Genomic DNA, 22,551 nt, shown 5'->3' on the forward strand with positions numbered 1-22,551 from the left:
CTTACCTGTCACCCTCCAATATGTTCCAGTTTCCAGAACAACGTCTTATGTGGAACTCTGTCGAAAGCCTTTTTTAGGTCCAGATAGATGCAGTCAACCCAACCATCTCTTTCCTGTAAAATCTCTGTGGCTCGATCATAGAAACTGAGTAAATTCGTTACACAGGATCTTCCAGATCGAAAACCATACTGTCTGTCTGATATTATATCGTTTTTCTCCAGGTGTTCTACCTATTTAGTTTTTATTATTTTTTCTAATATTTTGACAATGACATTTGTCAATGATACAGGTCTATATTTGAGGGTTTTTTTTCCTGCTGCCGCGTTTGTAGATTGGAACTATGTTAGCCTTTTTCCACACATCTGCTACGACTCCTGTACACAGGGATGCCTGAAAAATCAGGTGAAGTGGAATGCTGAGCTCAGGTGCACATTCTCTCAGAACCCATGGTGAAACTCCATCTGGACCAACTGCTTTGTTCTTTCTTAGCTCCTTGAGCATTTGTTTCACTTCGTCTCTAGACACCTCTATGTGCTCTATGCTGTTCTCTGGAATTCCTATTGTGTCTGGTTCTCTGAAGATCTCACTTTGTACAAACACACTTTGGAACTTTTCGTTTAATGTTTCACACATTTCCTTTTCATTTTCCGTGTATCTGTCCCCCATTTTCAACCTCTGAATATTATCCTTTACCTACAGCTTGCTTTTAGGGAATTTATAGAAAAGACCTGGAGATGACTTACATTTGTCTGCTATACACTTCTCAAAGTTCCTCTCTGCCTCTCTCCTTACTGACGTGTAGTTGTTTCTCGCATCTTTGTATCGCTGGTATGTTTGGGGGTTTGGCTTCTTTCTGTATTGATTCCATGCTTGTGTCTTTTGGTCTCTGGATCTAATTCAACTTCATCTTTGTTACACGCTAATTTGGCTGCAATGTCTGTCTCATTATGAGATTATTTTTATGATTATGTTTTTTCTCACGATCTTCTCCATCACCTTGCATGGTATACAAGTTAAGGGCACTGTTTGTGTTTGTTTGTTTGTGTGTGTGTGTGTGTGTAATTACCTAAGTGTAGTTACAGGATGAGAGTTACGCTCGTGGTGTCCCGTCTTCCCAGCACTCTTTGTCATATAACGCTTTGAAACTACTGACGGTCTTGGCCTCTACCACCTTCTCACCTAACTGTGTGTGTGTGTGTGTGTGTGTGTGTGTGTGTGTGTGTGTGTGTGTGTGTGTGTGTGTGTGTGTGTGTGTGTGTGTGTGTGTGTGTGTTAGAGAGAAATATATGTAGTGCTAGTAGATATACTAAAGGGAAAAACTCTCCCACGCCGCCCATCTCCCACAGATTGCAAGGCGCAACCCTCGCCAGTCTTGGAAACATGTCCAGGTACTGAACAATGCATGCCAGGGGCGGGAGGAAGCCCCCCCCCCAGGGACGAATCCAACTGCTGCAAATGTAAAGGAAGCCAATATGGAACCGTAGGAAGCCAACATCACATCTGGAAATGTAAAAAAAGAAGTCAATTGTATATATGCATATACACGAAGGCCCTGTCCCCCCCCCCCTCTCTCTCCTGAAGCTGGGATAGGCAGGGACTCTCCCTTCACGCATGCACTCTCCCTTCCATCCCATCTCTCCTCTCCCATCCTCTCACTCCAGCCTCATACCAGTTACACCGGAGGGTATAAACTCATTCCTCTCAGTGTTTGCTGATGATGCAAAAATTATGAGAAGAATCGAGACAGATGAAGATAGACAGAGACTACAAGATGACCTGGACAAACTGGAGGAATGGTCTAGAAAATGGCTACTAAAGTTCAACTCAGGAAAGTGTAAAGTAATGAAATTAGGCGAAGGGAGCAGAAGGCTGAACACAAGGTACCATCTGGGAGATGATATCCTGCAAGAGTCAAATAGAGAGAAAGATCTGGGGGTTGATATCACACCGAACCTGTCCCCAGAGGCCCACATCAAAAGGATATCATCAGCGGCATATGCTAGACTGGCCAACATAAGAAATGCCTTTAGAAACTTGTGTAAAAAATCGTTCAGGATCTTGTATACCACTTATATCAGACCAATCTTGGGGTATGCAGCTCCAGCCTGCAGTCCATACTTAGTTAAACGCAAGACAAAGTTAGAGAAGATTCATAGGTATGCCACCAGACAAGTCCCGGAACTGAGAGGTATGAGCTACGAGGAAATGCTACGGGAACTAAGCCTCACGTCCCTGAAAAACAGAAGAGTAAGGGGAGACATGATAACCACCTACAAAATTCTCAGGGGACAAAGACAAACTCTTCAGCACGGGTGGAACACGAACACGAACAAGGAGACACAGGTGGAAACTGAGTACCCATATGAGCCACAGGGACATTAGAAAGAATTTGTTCAGTGTCAGGGTAGTTAACAGATGAAATACATTAGGCAGTAATGTGGTGGAGGCTGACTCCATACACAGTTTCAAGTGTAGATATGATAGAACCCAGTAGGCTCAGGAATCTGTACACCAGTTGATTGACAGTTGAGAGGCGGGACGAAAGAGCCAGAGCTCAACCCCCGCAAACACAACTAGGCGAGTAGATGTCAGGTTCTGCCAGTCACTGCCCTCAGTGGCCTCCTCCCCTCCCCCCCCCCTAAGTGGTGCCTTACCTGCTGCCCCCCCCCCCCCACTGTGTTTCCCCTCTCTCCCCTCTCTCCCTACCTCTCTCTCGCCCCTCTCATTACCTGTCCCCTCCCCAGCTCCTTCTCTCTCTCTCTCTCTCTCTCTCTCTCTCTCTCTCTCTCTCTCTCTCTCTCTCTCTCTCTCTCTCTCTCTCTCTCTCTCTCTCTCTCTCTCTCTCTCTTTAAGACTAGAGTTCATAAGTTTCTGTTAAATCTGTTAAATGACGTACCTAGTGAAGTTGCAAGCAAGAGTTGTTATCCTACCTCAGCTCGTCTGAAGCCTGCTCTTAGAAACTCATTTATTTATTTATATATACAAGAGTTGTTACATTCTTGGACAGCCACTATAGGACGCGAAGCGTTTTGGGCAAGTCCTTAATCCTGTGTTCCCCGGAATACGACCCGCCAAATCGTTTAACAACCAGGTACCCATTTTACTGTTGGGTGAACAGAGGCTACAGTTAAGGATTGGCGCCCAGTAAATCCTCCCCGGCCAGGATACGAACCCAGGACAAAGCGCTCGCGGAACGCCAGGCGAGTGTCTTACCACTACACCACGGAGACTGCAATGGGGACTTTATTTAATGAGAATGTACAGTACTGTGAAACTATCACATTGAGAACTATCATAAAGAAACTATCACATAAGGAACCTGGTGAAACTGCAAGCAAGAGCTGTAATCCTGCCTCAGCTCAGTTGAAACCTACTCCTTGAGGCCCATATGTTTCACGAGGCTGTTATATGCATCAGTAGGAATAGCCTTTATTCATTACCAACATTAGGTGACAATCATATAAGGAAGAGGATGCATGAACCTGTAGCCAACTGTGTGCCAGAGCCTTCATGTGATCACTTGACCTGATCTCCCGTGTAGCAACCTGTTGGGCCAACAAGTTCCAGATGCGAGTCAGTCTAGGGGCCAGATTCACGAAGCAGTTACTCAAGTACTTACGAACGTGTAGATCTTTCCTCAATCTTTGGCGGCTTCGGTTACATTTATTAAACAGTTTACAAGCATGAAAACTTGCCAATCAACTGTTGTTATTGTTATAAACAGCCTCCTGGTGCTTCCGAGCTCATTAACTGTTTAGTAATTGTAAACAAAGCCGCCAAAGATTGAGAAAAGATGTACAGGTTCGTAAGTGCTTGCGTAACTGCTTCGTGAATCTGGCCTTAGGAGTTTAATGATCGCTGATGGAGTGATGTACACACATACGTCGCTACACCCTGTGTACAGTTAACACTCGCTACACCCTGTGTTGTGGGGCGTAGCCTCGGTCATAGCCCTGGAGAAACTAGTAGATTAGGCTTATCATGAGCCTTGAGACGCCATGGAACTAGGAAAGAGAGCGCGCTCAGAGGGCAAAAGCGCGCGACACATCCCCGCCATAAAGTTAGCTATAACTTGCTTAGCTAAATGGATTTCGGGGTTCAGTTCCGGAGCCCATTATGTGCCGCTGTAACTTTTCCCATTACCGCCCACAAGATAGGTATGGGGTGCATAATAAATGAAGTAAACTAAACTGTCGTTACTTTTAATATTTCTAATGCCTTGGATTAATTTTGTTACCCATCCTTAAATGCGTTCAAGTGAATTTATGTCCATTCTGCAGTATGGCGGCCAAAACTGAACTGCATAGTGTACATAATGGGTGATAACAATATAGATATATTGATGGGTGATAACAACAAGATAGATGGGTGATAACAACAAGATATATAGCTAAAGAATAACATTAACTGTTTTATTGCTAAATACTTCTAGAAATAAATCCCAGTATCCTAGTTGCCTTATTCCATACATTTATACATACATTTTTGGCTTTAAATATGTACTAATCTTCATTCCAATTTTTTTTTTGTACATTTCAGACCACAATTTCATCACTAGCGCATGTCTGGTAACTAACAACATTACCTAAACTCGGAATTCTAAATTGTTCAGCATCAAAATGCACTTTTTCGATGTTTTGTCCATTTCTGGCCGCATCCACTCACCTCTATATTGTCTTACCCTGATGTGAACGCCCGTCATTATTCACTGGATTAATGGCCATCCCCAACACCCTTAATTAAGAGTTAATTACACAATCATCACCATTAGCGTCATGGCGAACGACCGCTTCCACATTAAAGAAGTCACCCTCTAAAAAAAAAGAAAACTACTCAGTTTTTGGACGTTTCAAATGTTTTATATTCAAATTCAAATTCAAATGTTTATTCAGGTAAAGTACATACATACAAGGAGTGATACATATATTGATGAATTTATAGATAGAGCTAGTACATACCATGCCTAAAGCCACTATTACGCAAAGCATTACGGGTTTCGCAAATTGTTTCGTTTAATTAATAACAGTTTAAACTTCGATAAATAAATTTGAATAATAAACGAGTGTATAAGTTGGCCACGCTTGAAATCTGTATCAGCAACTATGATTGGTGGAGGCCCCGCAGACCTCCCCCATCCCCCCAAATATAAACCATTGAGGTGATTGTGGCAACGTACGGAACTAGCTGAGACAAGCCATTTACGACGCTGGCTCAGCTAAGCCGACCACTGTCAAGCAGGAAGTCCTTAGTGACTGTGTCAACAACGGTATATAACCCCCCGGACAAAGACCAACGTAAAAGATTCCAGTTTACCCAGGGAGTCTCATGTTTCACAGCTATATACACTACACCGTTACCAGTTAAGTAATGGGTACTTTAGCACCTCATGGGTGTCAACGTGACAATGTCTCCATCATATTCCCCGTCGAGGCCATTAGAGGTAGTGGCCCTCAGGTAAGGTAAATTATTTTACCTGAGTTTACCTGAGAGCCACTAATTAACCCTATAGTGGCCTGGACGAGGACAGGAAGAGCCATATAGGCCTATATTTATATTCATATAGCTCATATAGAGACCGTTTTTGAATACGGTTACCCACCGTGCGTAATTATTGGTTTGATATAATAATTACTGTTCCTATTAAATATAGAACCATGGTAACATGTTACAATTTATATTTTATAAATACAATATTATTAATAATTTGTATTATTAGTAGTATTGTTATTATCGTATTATTATTATCATCATCATCATCATCATCGGGGGAACAGAAATGGTTGGGCGCATTTCCTATCGTCTAATGCACCTGTTCACCTAGCAGTAAATAGGTTCCTGGAGTTAGTCAGCTTGTGGGGCTGCATCCTGGGGGGCAAGGGTCAGTAATTCCATCCTGGGAGGAAAAGGTGCGCAGATCTCGATATAAGCCTATCATACAAATATACACTGGCTACCTGTCCCACGATACAATGATGTATAATTATAAGAATAGGCCGTGTAGTGATATTGGGAGACATTATCCTCCCAGATGATAATGTGATGAAAGATAATGTATACATTATCCTGACAGCGAGAAAGAATATTTATGTGCACTACATACTTGGTATTATTTGCTTCTATAAGAAGAAAAACTTAAAAAATACAGCGTTTAATAAAGTACCTATTAAATACAGCCATAAATACACTAAATCATGCATAACAAGCTTGTGTCCTCGTCCTCAAAACTTGAGCCCCAGAGGACACACACTTTTGTATCAGTTACCTATTGAAAGTAGTTTTCTATGAACTATATTCCTAGTGTTTCTCACGTCGTATATTTTTAGATAGGTCTTAACATTTTTACACGGCCTATAATAGTACCAATAGCCGAGGAGAGAGAACTACATCGTATTAACGGTGAGCTGAAGCCTGCAGGAAGCAGGGAAGCGGGCAATTAACGCGGGTCAACACCGGTGAGAAGCCCTACCAATACTACGATTGTCAGTTCGTAATGGCGACACAAACATGTACCAAGGGCGAGGAATACGAGCAGGGAGATCCCTGAGAAGTGAGTGACAGGGCCGTGTGAGGAGTGCCCCGTGGGGCAGCGGTGAGGACTGGGTGGTAGGTGTGGTTGGGTGAGGACTGGGTGGTAGGTGTGTGTGTGTGTGGGGGCGAGCCAGTGATCTATGGGGTGTCTGGGAAGGTGCCCACAGCTGCTTCTCAAGACGCCCTCTCTGGACACCTGTCCGTCACTAAGGGGGTGGCATTTAACCCCCCAGGGGGGGGTTTTGGTCACCATACGGGGAAGCATTGTTCACCTGTACTCGGATATCATCTTGAGATGATGACCCGATCTAACAGTCTCCGTGGTGTAGTGGTAAGACACTCGCCTGGCGTTCCGCGAGCGCTATGTCATGGGTTCGTATCCTGGCCGGGGAGGATTTACTGGGCGCAATTCCTTAACTGTAGCCTCTGTTTAACGCAACAGTAAAATGTGTACTTGGATGAAAAAACGATTCTTCGCGGCAAGGGATCGTATTCCAGGGACCTGCCCGAAATGCTACGCGTACTAGTGGCTGTACAAGAATGTAACAACTCTTGTATATATCTCAAAAAAAAAAAAAAAAAAAAGATGATTTCAGGGCTTAGTGTCCCCGCGGCCCGGTCCTTGACTAGGCCTCCATCCCCAGGAAGCGGCCCGTAGCAGCTCTCTAACTTCCAGGTACCTATTTACTGCTAGGTAACAGGGGCATCAGGGTGAACGAAACATTTTGCCCATTTGTCTCCGCCTCCACTGGGGATCGAACACGGAACCTTAGGACTACGAATCCGAAGCGCTGTCCACCCAGCTGTCATGGCATAATATTAAGATCATCTGGTTCAAACATAATAATATGCAGAACTGGTGCACCTATTCTGCCTATAGACTTCTGGCTATTTTTTTATATATACTGTATACAAGAGTTCTTACATTCTTGTAAAACCACTAGCACGCATAGCATTTTGGACAGGCTCTTAATCCTAATTTTCCCCAGAATATGACCCGCCAAATCGTTTAACAACCAGGTACCCACTCACTGCTGAGTGAACAGAGGTTATAGTTAAGGATTGGCACCTAGTCGATCCTCCCAGGCCAAAGTGCTCACAAAGTGCCGGGTGAGTGCTTTACCACTGCACCATGAGGACTACAATGGTATGTGATTATTGGCATTAATGACATGATACTGCCATCTGGCAGTCTAGAACTGTACTTTTTGACACCTTGTGCCTTTAATGCCTGGGAGGTCATTGGGAAATTCGTAGGTTTTCCCATTTTCTGATTCGTTCCTCGGTATGGGAGATGGTGTCTGGTACCAACTTGGTGCATGGGAGAGGCTAGGGGTGCTGATTCTTACCTCCCAGAGGGACACCAGAATGTCACTAACTGTCTGCTGTACAGTGTGTTTATATGCTGTAAGGCACAGCAGGTTTACTACCGACAGGTGATAAGCCTCTGGGCTGTGTTTATCCCGAGCACACTGGGACGATGGGGGTACATATGGCCCCCGTTCTGTTCCTGCTACTAATCCAACAATAACAACAACAAAAAGATGTTAATATATAATTCACTTGTGTTTAAAGACATTTTTAGAAAATTCAAGAGGTTTAATTCATCGGCAATATTTTACACATAGATTTCTTTCTTTCTTTTTGAAGCTAATTTCCCAAATAACGAAATCATGTTTGCAATTATATTGACTAATCTCTTGTAATTACACTTAAATATGTTATATATAGTAATAATTCATAGTTATCAAATATTACTACCAAAGCTAAAACCTAAATATAATACATCTTTGGTGTTAATATCTTCAAGAATGATTTCTCATTCTTGAAGATATTAAAAATGTATTATTCAAGCCTGCAATTATCATTTATAAATTCCTAAATTCTCTGAAAATATCCCTTGGCAGGGCTAGGCAGTGGAAAGAAAAAAAAGGTCACCCCTTGTGGTACAAATAAGTCCTTCAGAAATATCTTGTTTCTGTTTAAGACTGTGATTGTTATGAGTATGTATTGTAATAATAATAATTCATTGTATCGGGGAACAGGCATCCAGTGTATATACAGTACTGGTATATATATATTACTGAACCCCCAGGATGTAACTCCACAAGACACTAACTAACGCCTGGGTACCTATTTACTGCTAGGTTAACAGATGCGTTAGGTGATAGGAAATACGCCCAACCATTTCTGTCCTGCCCAGGATTCGAACCCGGAATTCACAATTGAGTCTACAAAGAACCCAACTGTACTACAGAGACCCTAAAATTATTAATCATAAATATGAAACAAGTTACTGTATTAAGAAATCTATTGGCATTCTCGGTGGGCTAAATAGTTACTGTATATAGTTTAAGGTTTCTGGAAATCTTATGGTATAACTCAAAAAAGGAAATGTTTATAAAATGGGCAGTTTACATACAATTCCCCTTGGGATAGTAACAAGAAAACGGTGTCTGCTGGGGTTTTCGTTGCATAAAGTGTCCATACAAGAGTTTTTTACCCATTTCCAACATAGTTATAGTGGTATAAACATATGTAGTATGTATACAATATAATGATCATGAATGTCCAGAATTTTAGTCAGCTAGTGTTAAATCTTTTGAAACATACTGTATGTTAACACTGTAATCCAGCATCAATTTACCTGTACTTCAGGTGGTGTTTCATTGTCAACATTATACTCAAATGCTAGATCATACTCAAGATGCATATTACATCAGACTGTGTAATAAGGGCAATCATTAACACATTAAAATTTAAGTCTGTAGAATGATTGTGCTGGCACTTATATTACCCACGTTTTAAGGTACAGTATTTCTCTCGTACAGTGTAAATATGTATGTTTATACAGTAGTACCATATAAAGAATATAGTGCCAATTCGAGTGTTTTAACCTCTTGTGATGTTTATCTGCACTATAATCTGGCTTTGTTGAATGCAAGTCTGTGTGTGTGTGTGTGTGTGTGTGCTGATGACTGTATACATTGCGTGACCAGATTAAGGTGGGGGCGTTTGTTGGTAGTGAAAGAACTGAAATGGGTGTTTTTGTTGTCGAGTTGGATGTAGGATGTGTATGAGGGTACCTACCTGTTGTTGATCTGTGTTCTTAAATAATAGCTATGTTAGAAACTTTAACTTTGCTATAACTGCTAACATATTCTTCACTTTCAGGACGCCATGAAAACGAAGACGAAAATATTGTGTTGGACTCAGGGAGGGGGGTGTCAGGGGTCATCAGAGAGGTTCTGGGGATTGTATGCAGAAAAGATGGCATTTCCAAAGGCCGTCGTCTTGGTTACCTCAATGCCGCAGTCAGGGCAATATCGAAGATAACATCATCCAACCACTCCAAAAAATCTCCATTCACCGATGACGAAAAAATATTTGACGAGATAGTGTCATTAAAAAACGATAGTAACTCGCCACCTTCACAAGTCGACTTTGGGGAGGAGGTAATCACCAGGGAACACTGCTTCTGCTTGTAAGTTGAGCAAGTTGCTCAAAGTTGTTAGTATTTTTCAGTTTGCTTCCATTTCAAAGGTTATTGCAGGGTGTACACTTCTGACAATACACTGAATTAAAATATAGTACATGTAATTCTTTTTGGTGCCATAGTACTGTATTCTAGTCTGCAGATGTCACTTTATTATTTGACATTTTCAATTGTAAAATCACAAATGTTTACTGTCATGGCACTTTAATTTCTGTTGAGTTGTGGAATTTCTAGTACAGTACCTGTTTTCATTAGCCCTCGTATAGACATGAAAATGTGCAAAACATTAAGGAAAACAATCACCTTTGTTTTTAGAGTTATTAAATATACCAAAGCATTAATATCTTATACTGTACTTTATTATGCTGGGTAATATGTTTTAAAGGTGTTATTTTAAATTATAAGCTTGATACTCGCCTAGTTGTGCTTACGGGGGTTGAGCTTCAGCTCATTGGTCCCGCCTCTTGACTGTCAGTCAACTGGTGTACAGATTTCTGAACCTATAGGGCTCGGTGTTGGAAATGAGAAGCATGTTGCCAATTAATAAAAATAAAATGTTTGCAAATGTGATGCATCTGTGATTAGATTAAGTACAGTGCTACTAGGATTAAGAATAGATCAGCCATTTTAATTCATACTAATTAACTGAATTATTGTCAAATGATTATCAATTACTGTACTGGTTTTACCTGGTTTATGAATGAATGAATGAATTGCATTCTGATAAAAATAAATTTGTGACTCCTAGAATTGATACTCGCTTTTTAATTTTCTTGTTCCAGATACAGTACTGGGCTTTGGGTTTTAACAGATTTGTCACTCCTTTTCTTTCATATGGAAGGTTGCTTTCTATCCCAAAGGCATTCTGGGTGATTGCAAGGCATCCTTTTCTGACTGATATTACAGCACCTAGCTTTCCCAAGGGGTTTGATTCTTATCTCCGACTACAAAGGTACTAGGTGGTCTCCTGTTGGTCCCTCCCTTCCTCTTTGGTGATGGGTGGAGCTTATGGCGTCTCCTTGTTCTTGGGACATAGTCCTCTTGGTTGTCCTCATTTTGAATGTGTCGCGACACCTCCTTCACCCTTTTTTGTTCAGTTTGGATAAATTAGAAAATTAAAATTTTTTACTTGCCTAAGAACTCCAAGTTCCGGGTACATTCTATTATCACAATACATATCCTGATGAATAGTTGAATATTTTGGCAATTTTGTAGTAGTTTTACATCCTGGAGGTGGTCTGTAGTTGGCCTAGGTTGTGTACCCCCCACAACCTAGGGAGAGGGGGGGGGGGTCCTCTCAATAAGCCTAAGTACAGGCTTCCTGTCCAAGACAATGGGAATAATAATACAGCTTGGCAAGGGAGTGTTTCATATTAATATAAGTTGTTTATTTTATTTGCAGATTACGATGCTGTCTAGTCCATGAGGGAAAGGAGGTGCGTGCAGGTGGCCTTCGACTCTTGCGTTACCTTATCCAGACACCAGAGGATGTGCAAGCACTTATAACAGTAAATACTGTACCCCTCATTATCAGGTAAATGATGGTGAACAGTGGTGTTCTTGGTGATTAGTGGCATGTAGGGTATGGTGCAGGGTATGATACTGATTTAAAATAACAGGTGCATAATTTTTGCTATATAAAATGTTAAATACTGAACTGACATTTGGTAATTATAAATAAGGCACTTTATTAGTCCTCTTCCAGTTTTACAAAATTAAAAAAAAAAAAAAAAATCAAGGAACATTGAACCATCCAGAATTGCTTTAAACGGACCATTTCTCCCAATTTCAATCCTGCCTGGATAAAAGGACCAACTTTTCCAGTCGAGATCCTTATAATGAACCCAGTTCCAGGAATTCTGTCCTTTTGGAACTTTGTTCTGCCCACTTTTATCCTAGAATAGTTGTACTTTTTTTTTTTTTCTTGCAAGTGCTGAACTGTATATGATTAAATTTTTCTTAAATATTTCAGGTGCATGGATATCATGCTTGATAATCAAATAGAACGTCTTCAGAGTCTGAGACTAGCACGCCGAATGCTGCAGGTGGCTCCCAGTCTCTTCCCGGAAGCTCTGGCTCGTTGCCTTATTGCCATTGCTCGTGATGGAGCCAAGGAGAGGGACAGGCTTCTTAGATCTGCTCTTGCTACACTTAATGAAATGGGTGTGTTTATTATAGTGAAGTTTAAATTCGGTTACAATTTTGCGCTCGAAGTTACATGCAGTTTAAAATCCAGCATTGAATGTAGTGAAATGCCTCTTTCTGGTCAGCCTCTTGGTAGCTTTCCAGAGCTTAAACACTGGTACCACTGAGCTTTTAGGTTGTACTAGGCATCTTGAGTACACATGCCCACTAGGACGAGAATCTGGTACTCTCGGTGAGGCCAAGGAAATACAGTATAAAGATTAGGGTTTGACTCCAAAATTAAGAAAAATCAACCAGAAAGTCCTGGGGAACACATGTCAAACCATTGCTTATAAGAAAGGAGTGGAATGAGGAAAAACGGTACAAGTGGTTGAACAAAGCCAGCTTCAACTCGCCAGACCACAACAGGAGACTACCCAGGCCACCCGGATTCCCAATTTGCAACCTGCCTTCCTCACTTGTGAGCTGTAATACTGAACCTTCAAAAAAAGTCAGTGACACGGTGGGAACAGGTGCTGCTACTAAAAATAAAAGGGGCGGAGGCAATTTTATTACATTCAGTGCTTTATTACAGGAATGGCACCCTAAGTAGCTGTACAGTGCTTTGCCATTTTGCTTTTGCTTGGTTGCTTTGCTGAAAGAGGAATTAATTTAAGATTACCATAAAAGGTATAAATGGAAAAGGGTGGAAGAGGATAGCAGAGGAGTAGGGTTTTCTTTATTTTGGCTCCTATTTTACTATGTGTATATCTGTTGGTGTCGGCTGGATTGGCAGCAGTTTGAGTGCATTAAAATTAATAAGCCTCCTATATAGATGTGTTTTATTCCAATATTTTTGTTTAAATTATAAATTCTGCTATCCTTATTAATATATTTGTTCCGTTTGTTAATTCTGACATATTTAAATATTGCCAAGAAAACAAAAGAATAAGATATAAACATAACTAACACTAAAATAGAGTACAATGCACATTACAAATGTTAATAAACCAATATTGTCATGGTTATACTGTATTTGAATACTGTAACTCAAAGTAAATTCTGACTGCTTATTTATGTTGAATTTTAAGCTGTGCTAAATACGGGTGTGTTTGTGGAGTGTGGCGGAGTGGGCGTCTTGCTGCACAACATCTTAGACTGCGGGATGCCACGGATTAACGAAGCTCTTCTGGGTGCCATACTCTACCTCCTCAACACACCCGAGTGGAGACCACACTGCTCTCAGTTGCACATGATCCTTGCACCATTCTCTGACTTTCATTACAAACATACAAGCTATGATCTGGAATACTATAGCAAAAGGTATGTTGAATAGAAGTGCTATGCTGTACAGTATTTGTACCAGTTTACCTAACTCGTATTTAATACAGTAACATTCACTTATGCCTGGCCACCTGTATGTGTGTAAAAGAATACAGTATATGTAATATTTTTTTTTATTTTGGGTCCATGTTGGAAACATTTGTCTTCATTATACATTATTTTTTTTTTCTAGTGAGGAGCGTGAGTTGAGAACACAGGCTGGGAAGTTGGGTGTGCTGGTGTGCCTGAGATCATGGCCAGGGCTGGTAGCCCTCTGTCAGCCAGATACAGCAGCTCTCAGGTCTCTCATAGCATTGCTTTATCCCAACCATGAAGATACTAGGGTAGGTTTTAAGTTTATATTATGTGCTATATTTTTTGAACTGTGTGAAAGGGCATTTATTATGCTGCATTGTCTTTCTGTGCTGGCCACCTCGATAGTCTGTCAGAGCTTGCAGGGTACTAACAGCACAGGGCTGCCCCTTTGACATGAGGTTTGTGTGACCTTCCTGGCCTAATGAGCCAGGACTGATGCCTGGACCCTCAAAAGAGGCATGAGGGGGAGCTTGTGCAGATCAACCAACTGCTCAAGTGACTTGCACATATAGTTAAGTCTCCACAATACAATCTACATCTAATGTAGATTGTATTGTGGTGTGTGTATACAATCTACATCTAATGTAGATTGTATTGTGGTGAGGATAGTCAATCTGATGGAAAGTTGTAATAGACACACTGTCTCAGTCCCAGTTCTCCCAACAACCACCAGGTGGCATCCCATGTCCCCCAGAGTCCCAGACAGCAATTGTGTCTCTTCTGTTGCCATTACCTTTGATGTCACGTCTGCTTGGGAGCATTTATTCCCATTCCAGATAGGTGGTTTGGCTTTCCTTCTGACACTTCCTGAGTTGCAACTTGGGCTAATGTTAGGACAACTGAACTTTGGATGTATGGTGTTCCCCTTGCACTATGTGTAGTTAAAAGCATTATATATAGCTTTCTGTGGTGGTCACACTTCATGGACTCGGAAAACACACAGGATGGCTCATGATCTCTTTCATCTTCTAGGTTTTGGGGTTTGGTTCCACGGCATCCACCTACCTTATATTACACATTGGCTTGCAGCATCAGCAGTGTTGACTGCGTTATTATGAGCTGGGATTCACAATACACCTTCAGATTCCTTTGAGATCTGTACCACTTACCTCTATCATGGTGGCTTGAACACTTTACTTGCTGAACACTTTAAGCTTCAAAGTGCTGCATGGTTGTTGTCAATGCAATGGTCTTATTTTTTTGGATAGCCTTGTGGTGCTTCAGAGCTCATAAACTGTTTAGTTAATACAAAGTAAGCTGCCGTTATTGAGATATGAGGTACTGTAAATCTCGTAGGCTTATTGCCTACTGGCTTCAGGGTTATTGAAATAAGTTATTCAAATCTGATGTTGTTTAGGGTACCTAGATACAGTATACTCGTCACTGAACATTTTTGGCGAGCTTCTGCTGTATTGTATTACTATTTAAGTACTGTACTATAGTTTTAAATTTAAATATTTGTCTATTTCTCATTAATATACATATAAGCTGTTTGTTAATCACTTAATGCATTGTAATTCAGTGCTTTAAAATGCTTTAAATATGCTTCATTTGATTTGATGTAATTAAATATATCATCATAGCTGAAAACATTTATCAAAATTGTAGATAATTGTAGCTATGTAGACAATTGTAGAATTGTAGCTTTTCTTCCGAAAGTATTTCAAAGGCTCCACAACAGCAGATTTTCATTTTGTATGTATTAAAGGTGCCAGGACAGTTTATCAGTAATAAGTATCCACTAATGTATTTTAACCAGGAACCAATATATTTGCAGAAAGCTATTATTGAGCTGCTGTACGAATTGTTTAGAGTGCCCCTTGGGGAATGGACTGGTGACTATGATGACGCTCTTTCTGATCACGTGTCTGTCTCTGCATCAGACACCGACATGTGGCGATTGCACGAAGGCTTCGTGGCAGCAGAGGCACGGGCAGTCTTACCTCACATTGCCAAGTTTAGGTAAGCTTGCCTAAATTAACCTTGTATAATAATGAGATTTTAGGCAAGATTGCACGGTAACTATTATATACATTAATGATAATACTGTATATAAATATATACTGTATTAGAATTGGCTACTGTACTTGCCTTAAATAATTATTAGGTATCCAAAGTAAGAGATACCTAATGGGTTTTCTCCTTATTTCTGAGTTTAGGCTACTAAATGGGTCCCTTAGGCAGTATCCCGTTTTCCCGTGACATAGCAAGCTACTGCCTAGGCCAATGTTGCTTTCCAATTCAGGATGCAGAAGATTTCCTTTTTAAATATCTATTCAGCATATTACATGAATGAACCCACTGGAGAATTCTCAATCCAACCCTGAATGACTTGTCAAAAGTACATGCCTTTGCATTCATTCTGTACTAATGAGGATGTGCAATGGGTTTCATAGGGTGTACATTGTTGACCAGACCACACACTAGAAGGTGAAGGGATGACGATGTTTCGGTCCATCCTGGACCATTCTCAAGTCAATTGTGTACATTTGTCCTTAATGTGTAAATGTACATAAGGTGTACATTTGTCCTTCCTGCCTTAATACCTTGTTTTGGTTGAAGCCTTTTGCTTCTTTTGCTTCAACCAAAACGAGGTGTTTTGGCAGAAAGGACAAATGTTGCTACTTTTAGGGCTCTTGGAAAAATGTTGGCCCCCTGGTTGAATTAATGGTTATGACGTGTCAATTTCCGGTCTAAATGCTTTGTTTCTGAACCTATAGCCCAGGTTGTTGGTCTACGATCGGGCCCCTAGCCTGTAGTTGGAAGTTGTCAGTGGAGTTGCCCTTGTTGGTACCATCAGCCCTTTGGTAACGAGCTCTAGTGAGTCTGTGTCGGGGAGATGCAATCAGGATATTCGGGAAGCCTGCACCGTCAATGCTTGGGCTTGGATAGATACCAATGTTTTATCAGTCAGTGGTTCCCTCATGGGCCTCAGACATACCTTGGCATGGGGATAGCTGTCTACTCCACTTTTGTGCATTCATATTTGGGAAATGGTAGTAGTGTCAATGAGGTGGCACATATCATTAGGTTTCAGTGTTTGTTTTTCTATGGCTAAATGAGATTCTACCATGAAAGGTGTGATCCTCAACTTTATGAGGATCTTTCCCTTTGAGATCAACTTGGCTACTAAAACATTGTCCTAACTGCAAATTGTGATAATAAGTGTTTTGATGTACCTCTACAAATGACTGATTTGGGCTCTCTCTCTTGTCATCTACTTTGCCTTCTAGCTTGGGATGTGATATTATGGGAGTTTGTTTATTTTGACTTTCTGTTGAACAGGACAAAGTCCCAACTCCTTCCATTTCAGTGTTTCCAGTTGTTGAGGCTCATTTTAGGTGCCAGAGTTGTGGATATTTTCTTGCCAGAAATTACTCTGAATCGGCTGTCTTCCCTACATAAATTGGCTTTTGGGTAAATGGCGGCTTTTGTTGGGGGTTCTCAATCTACTCGTTGAGTATATCAACTTTGCACGCATTGTCTAGCCTTCTGAGTTGAGTTTGGCTGAAGGTCTTAAACTGCTTTCTTTGGTTGACAGCTCAATGCTGGCTCTAGGATTACATGGTTCAGGGCACTTGTTGCCTTGGGAGTTCTCTTTTGTCAGAGGGGTTTCATTCAGGCATTTCAGAGTTTGGTCCCCAAGAGCTTCCTTTTCGTGTACTTGAATTGTTCACTGACAGGTCTTAAAATGGTTGGTTGGATAACCACAATGCTGGTCAGGGTCCTTGGCCTCTTGTGTTTGGTGAATTACCATCTGGAATATGACAGCAGAATGGACAGTGATAAAACTCATTTCATGATCACTATAATTGCCACTACAAAATCCTGAGGTGAATACACAAGATGGACAAAGGAAAGTAGAACAGGAAGATATCGATAGAAGCTGGAAATTTATGTAGGGTTCATACAATGGAAGGAAACACTCATTCTGTCACAGATGGAAAGGAAATATAATGAAAGAGTTTTAACTACGTCCATTGACACTTTCTAGAATAAATACATAACAGAACGTGAGTGTCCAGCATGGCTTGGGAGCTACGAATACCTCCCTTAATAACCTATGATCAAAGCATATCTAATTAATGTATTTATTTACTGTTGTGTATATATCTAGTGACTTTTCTTAGTCTTGTGTTACAAATCACATTTTTGTCAATTTTACAGACCAAATATTATCCAGAACCACTTAGCCCTGGTACTCTATACGTTGATGTGTGTTGATCTGTTTCCTGCTTTGTGTGAAGTCATTGTTACAAGTTCGGCGCCTCTGTCAGTCCGGACCACAATATTGTTGGGTAAGTTCCTGATAACTTAATTATGCTTTGAATAAGTCTTGTTAACAAACAACTTTAAAAAGTAATAATTTCATTGTTTTATTATTTCTGTGTGATTACCAGAAAGGAAAGAAAAATTGTCAGTAATAATGCAGGCGATAAGTCACAATAATGTGGCTGAAGTAGTTTGACCAAACCACACACTAGAAGGTGAAGGGACGACGACGTTTCGGTCCGTACTGGACCATTCTCAAGTCGATTGAGACTTGAGAATGGTCCAGGACAGACCGTAACGTCGTCATCCCTTCACCTACTTTGTCAGTAATAAAATGTTAAGTTAAAAGTAGCTTTTAAAAGTATGGTGGTTAAGGAGATTGCATACTGATTTAGTGTCTGTTACTTACAGGTGAATTGCTCCACCAAGCTAACCAAAATTTGCCTGGAGAGTGTGGCTCTGTTTCTCATTCACTTCCTATTTTGCTGGAGAGAGCAGCAAGCCATGATTCTATTCAGCGCATGCGAGCCACGCAGGCTATCACGGCTCTGTTGATTTTGGCTCGGGCTAGACAAAACCCCCATAATACTTCCACTAGTCTCTACCTATCACACATTATTCAGTGCTCACCTAAATCCAAGGAGCGCATCCCTAAAGTGTACACTTCCACATCGAGTGCCAAACTTAGCAAGGTACGTAGAGTAGATTTGAACCATGATTTGAACCATCTCGTCATCCAGCTTCTATCGATACCTTTCTGTTCTCCTTTTCTCAATTTAAAGAGCTGTCTTTGTCCATCTTGTGTATTCACCTCAGGATTTTCTAGTGGCAATTATAGTGATCAGCTTCCAACATTTGTTGCAAGAGTAATGAGCAGATCTTAGTAATGAAGAGTAATGAGTAGATAGTGTATAGGGTAAATAGGTAAATTTATGAAACAAATTACGTTCAATATGTAATTGCTTGTGACTTTTTCTTTGTTGAAAAACAATTTTAGTTGGTTTATGTTTAGAAGAAAATATTGAAGCCATATAATGGGTTTGAACCTGCATCCCTAAACCTCTCAGGCGCATCATCCATTACCAGTGAGACTATGATGGGCTTAAAAGTATTTCGACCAGAATAATGTTAAGCCCATGATGGTCCAAGCAGTGGTATGCCTATGTCCGAGACGTTCAAAGATGCGGGTTTGGTCTCGTCGTACAGCTCGAATATTTTCTGATACAGTGTGTCACGTTATTGTAATAATGACACACAGTTCTCTAATAATGGCTATACACTAAGAAGATGAATATTCACATTCTTAGAATAGTTGACAAAGATGAGGTTGTATATTTAATTAAGAAGACTGAGAATCATGATAGAAATGATGATAAAAACAAAATTTAAAATCACGCTGGCACTTTAGATGTCCTTTGTCCTTACAGTGGTTGGGGAAAGACCACGACGAGTTAATCCACCAGACCTTGAAAGATTCACAGGTGCTAATCTTCGGAAGAGACCCACACACGTGGAAGTGGGAGCTCATCATTCCTGTACTCAGGGTAAGGAAATAATGAGTAACCATTTACTCTTTTTACCATTTACTCAACCAGCACTTCCCTATCCTACTCCGGGTAGGGAAGTGCTGGTTGTGAAATAAGTATGATAATCCTCTACTATATCATAATAGAAATTGGAAGGCAATCATTAGACAAATGACATTTAATATTTATTGTGCTTTTCATTCCCCATTTTTCTTTCTGGGTCAAGTCCCACAGTAACTTCCCAAAGCATAAGCAGTAGAACTGCCAAGTCATCAGATCATACCAGGGCCCCCTAGTAGGCCGTGAGATAGTCTTAGATGCCCAGTAAGATTGTATTGGGTCTGAGGTACCAGTGCCTAAGAAACCACTGATGGACCTCCCCATATTAAGGTTATCTTGAGATGATTTCGGGGCTTTAGTGTCCCCGCGGCCCGGTCCTTGACCAGGCCTCCACCCCCAGGAAGCAGCCCGTGACAGCTGACTAACACCCAGGTACTTATTTTCTGCTAGGTAACAGGGGCAATGGGTGAAAGAAACTCTGCCCGTTGTTTCTTGCCGGCGCCCGGGATCGAACCCGGAACCACAGGATCACAGTCCAGCGTGCTGTCCGCTCGGCCGACCGGCTCCCGGGTTATGTTATGTTATACTTATTCCTGAAGTATTGGAATTTCTTATTCCTGAAAATGCTTTTAATAAATTTTTACTATATTGAAGTGTGCAAAAGAAAAGTAAACTACTTCACTGTTAATTTTGGGTATAATTTTTGCTATTTTACATTAATGTTGGAATTGCTTTTCAAATTTTTGTAGTACCCATATTCATTAATGATGAGAGGGAGTGTGTGTGTGATTTAAAATAAATATATACAAATTTTTTTTTCTATTTTCCACTTTTTTTAATTATTTGCTGATACTTGTGTTGTTTATCTTTCTGAATGAAGATAATCTTGTTTGAGCTGCAAGTAATTGAGCAGGAATAATACTAAATTTTTTTGTTACTTTTATCTCTCGAGAAATATAAACATGTCAGTTTTCTAACAGGAAGCAGCGCACAAATGCAAAATTCCGTATCTGAATTATATGTGAAGTAAGTCATATTGGTATGACCTTGAAAGGTTTAATATATTTTGGCTGCTTTGTTTGAATTTTAGACAATGAAGGAAAAAGTCGGCGGTCTATCCCAGTTGTATCTGAGCCTTGTTCCCACTGTGGAACTCTCGCTAGAAGTGCAAGGCCAGTTCTTTGTCTTGTTATTTGAACAAATTCTGAATGCTCATAATTTCTTTTATTGTGTATAGTGTAATAGGTATATTTTTGCTGTCTTGTAGATATAAAGTAATATAGTCAGTTTTTTCTTAGTGTTTAGTAATTGTTGAGAAACTTGGCTTGGGTTTCTCTCACATGGCCATCTCTTGTACAGTATATTCTGTGTAACAACAGTGACATAGGATCACAGTTTCATACAGCCTCAGGCTTTAGGGATGATGTTGCTTGATATTACTGTATTATTATTATGGTCATATTTATACTGGGTGAGTTTCTGTTAAATGAATTTATACATAAGCATATTGTTAGTAAGAATATCATGTTGAATGTTACAGTGGCCTACATCATCCTTGCAACGGTTGGATGACAGCAGCTACAGACTCTTCGTGAGACGTATCTTGCATTTTTACAAGCCAAGCTCAGGACTCTTTGCCAATGTTGACCTCACACATGACCTTGCACAAGTGTTTGCTCAAGGACTGCTGCACTTCTGTGACTTTCTTCTGGGTGCATCTGAGGTATGGACACACGGCTACCCTCCAGTAACATATGTAACAGTACATATCTTTTAAGAGTACTGAGATAAAGGTAGCAAGAGCCTTCCTTGCTTGATAACTGTCGTATAGCGTGCTCCCGGTTCTACACAGGAATGCATTCCCATCATGTTTACGAATCTGCATAGTATTTCAAGGATCCTTTAGGAAATTAAAAATACTTTCCAGAACCAGAATTTTTGTTACAAATTACTGAATAGTTAATTACGTATAACTGGTTGTTGACCTTATGAAACTGAATGTTGCTAATGTGGAACTTGTTGTTGATCACATGAAACTAACTGATGGCTGAAATCCTCTTGTGTAAAACTGGGAGTTGACTGTACTGTACTGCAAGAGCTTCATAATCTGAATTTCGGTAACCCGAATGAATTCATGGTCATCTTCAAGTATATGGCGGGAGTAACTAGGTAAACAGTGGGAATAAGAGGTTAAACGACAGGAATAACTGGGCTGTAGTACAAGAATTTAAATTTGTTTTAATCTTTGGACATTCCTGGTAAGATATTCAGCTAACTCAAGTAGGGGTGGGGCCCATATAATTCAGATTACCAAGCATTGACAATATTTAGATTGTTTTACATATTCAATAAGGTTACTGTTTTTTGATTAATGGAACATAGCGTAACACTGTTTATGTTTGTTAATTTACATGTGTGCATGAAATCGGTTTCTCTTCAGGCATGGAACACTGAAAAGGTCACCTATCAGGATAAAAAATTGCACAGCACGGTTCTAATTAGTTGTGATTTTTTATCCATCAGTTATTGTTACCCTGTTCCACACTCTCATGGAGCAGAAATCCATTAACCCAGAGAAAGAGCTGAATAATATTCTGTAGTGGAAAAAAAAAAGTTTCTAGACATTTAAAAATGAAAATATCACTCATCCATTTATATCATTCACACTATCTAGTATCCTACTGCTTCATTAAACACTAAAGCAAATTAGCAAGATAATGAAGACATTCAAAACAGATGCCAGACCAGTGATGATATTCTTCAAGGTAAAGTGCTGGTGCTATATCATGTGTGTAGCATATTGTCCAGGTCTCTTAAGATATATTTTAAAACCCTTATAGAATCAGTGATGCACTTAAATGACTAGAACTGCTTGAAAGCACCTAAACTGCACTCCTTGGAATGGAGATAATTATCATTTGCAGGTGAGAGGAAGCCTATACTTTGGCTTATCAAGGAGCACTCTAGGCCACCTACTGACCTTCCCCAAGATACAATCCACAACAGTTGCCTAACTCCCCTGTATTGCTAGGCAAACAGGTTCATGAGGTGAAAGGAAATGTACACAGTTGCTTCTGTTCTGCCTGGGGATTGAACTTGGGAATCTTGGCTGTGAACTGAGGACAT

The 22,551-nt window shown here is 40.4% G+C and overlaps 1 protein-coding gene across 2 annotated transcripts in view; it reads left to right on the forward strand.

The window, feature by feature from the left end:
• The first annotated feature begins 5,199 nt into the window (after nt 1–5,199).
• LOC123766841 (rapamycin-insensitive companion of Tor) overlaps nt 5,200–22,551 on the forward strand; it is a 52,318-nt gene continuing 34,966 nt past the window's right edge. Inside the window, exons 1-11 of one of the 2 annotated variants that reach the window (XM_045756239.2) lie at nt 5,200–5,359; nt 9,703–10,012; nt 11,427–11,558; nt 11,997–12,187; nt 13,240–13,471; nt 13,665–13,815; nt 15,345–15,529; nt 17,735–17,865; nt 18,251–18,531; nt 19,267–19,383; nt 20,966–21,148. In XM_045756239.2, the coding sequence (XP_045612195.2) occupies nt 5,326–5,359; nt 9,703–10,012; nt 11,427–11,558; nt 11,997–12,187; nt 13,240–13,471; nt 13,665–13,815; nt 15,345–15,529; nt 17,735–17,865; nt 18,251–18,531; nt 19,267–19,383; nt 20,966–21,148 (1,947 nt within the window). In that variant the 5' untranslated portion in view covers nt 5,200–5,325. Of the gene's footprint in view, nt 5,360–6,376; nt 6,548–9,702; nt 10,013–11,426; nt 11,559–11,996; nt 12,188–13,239; nt 13,472–13,664; nt 13,816–15,344; nt 15,530–17,734; nt 17,866–18,250; nt 18,532–19,266; nt 19,384–20,965; nt 21,149–22,551 lie in introns of those variants that run through there. The other variant, XM_045756238.2, reaches the window with a different exon arrangement.

Source organism: Procambarus clarkii, chromosome 60, assembly GCF_040958095.1.
Source record: "Procambarus clarkii isolate CNS0578487 chromosome 60, FALCON_Pclarkii_2.0, whole genome shotgun sequence".
Lineage (NCBI taxonomy): Eukaryota > Metazoa > Arthropoda > Malacostraca > Decapoda > Cambaridae > Procambarus > Procambarus clarkii.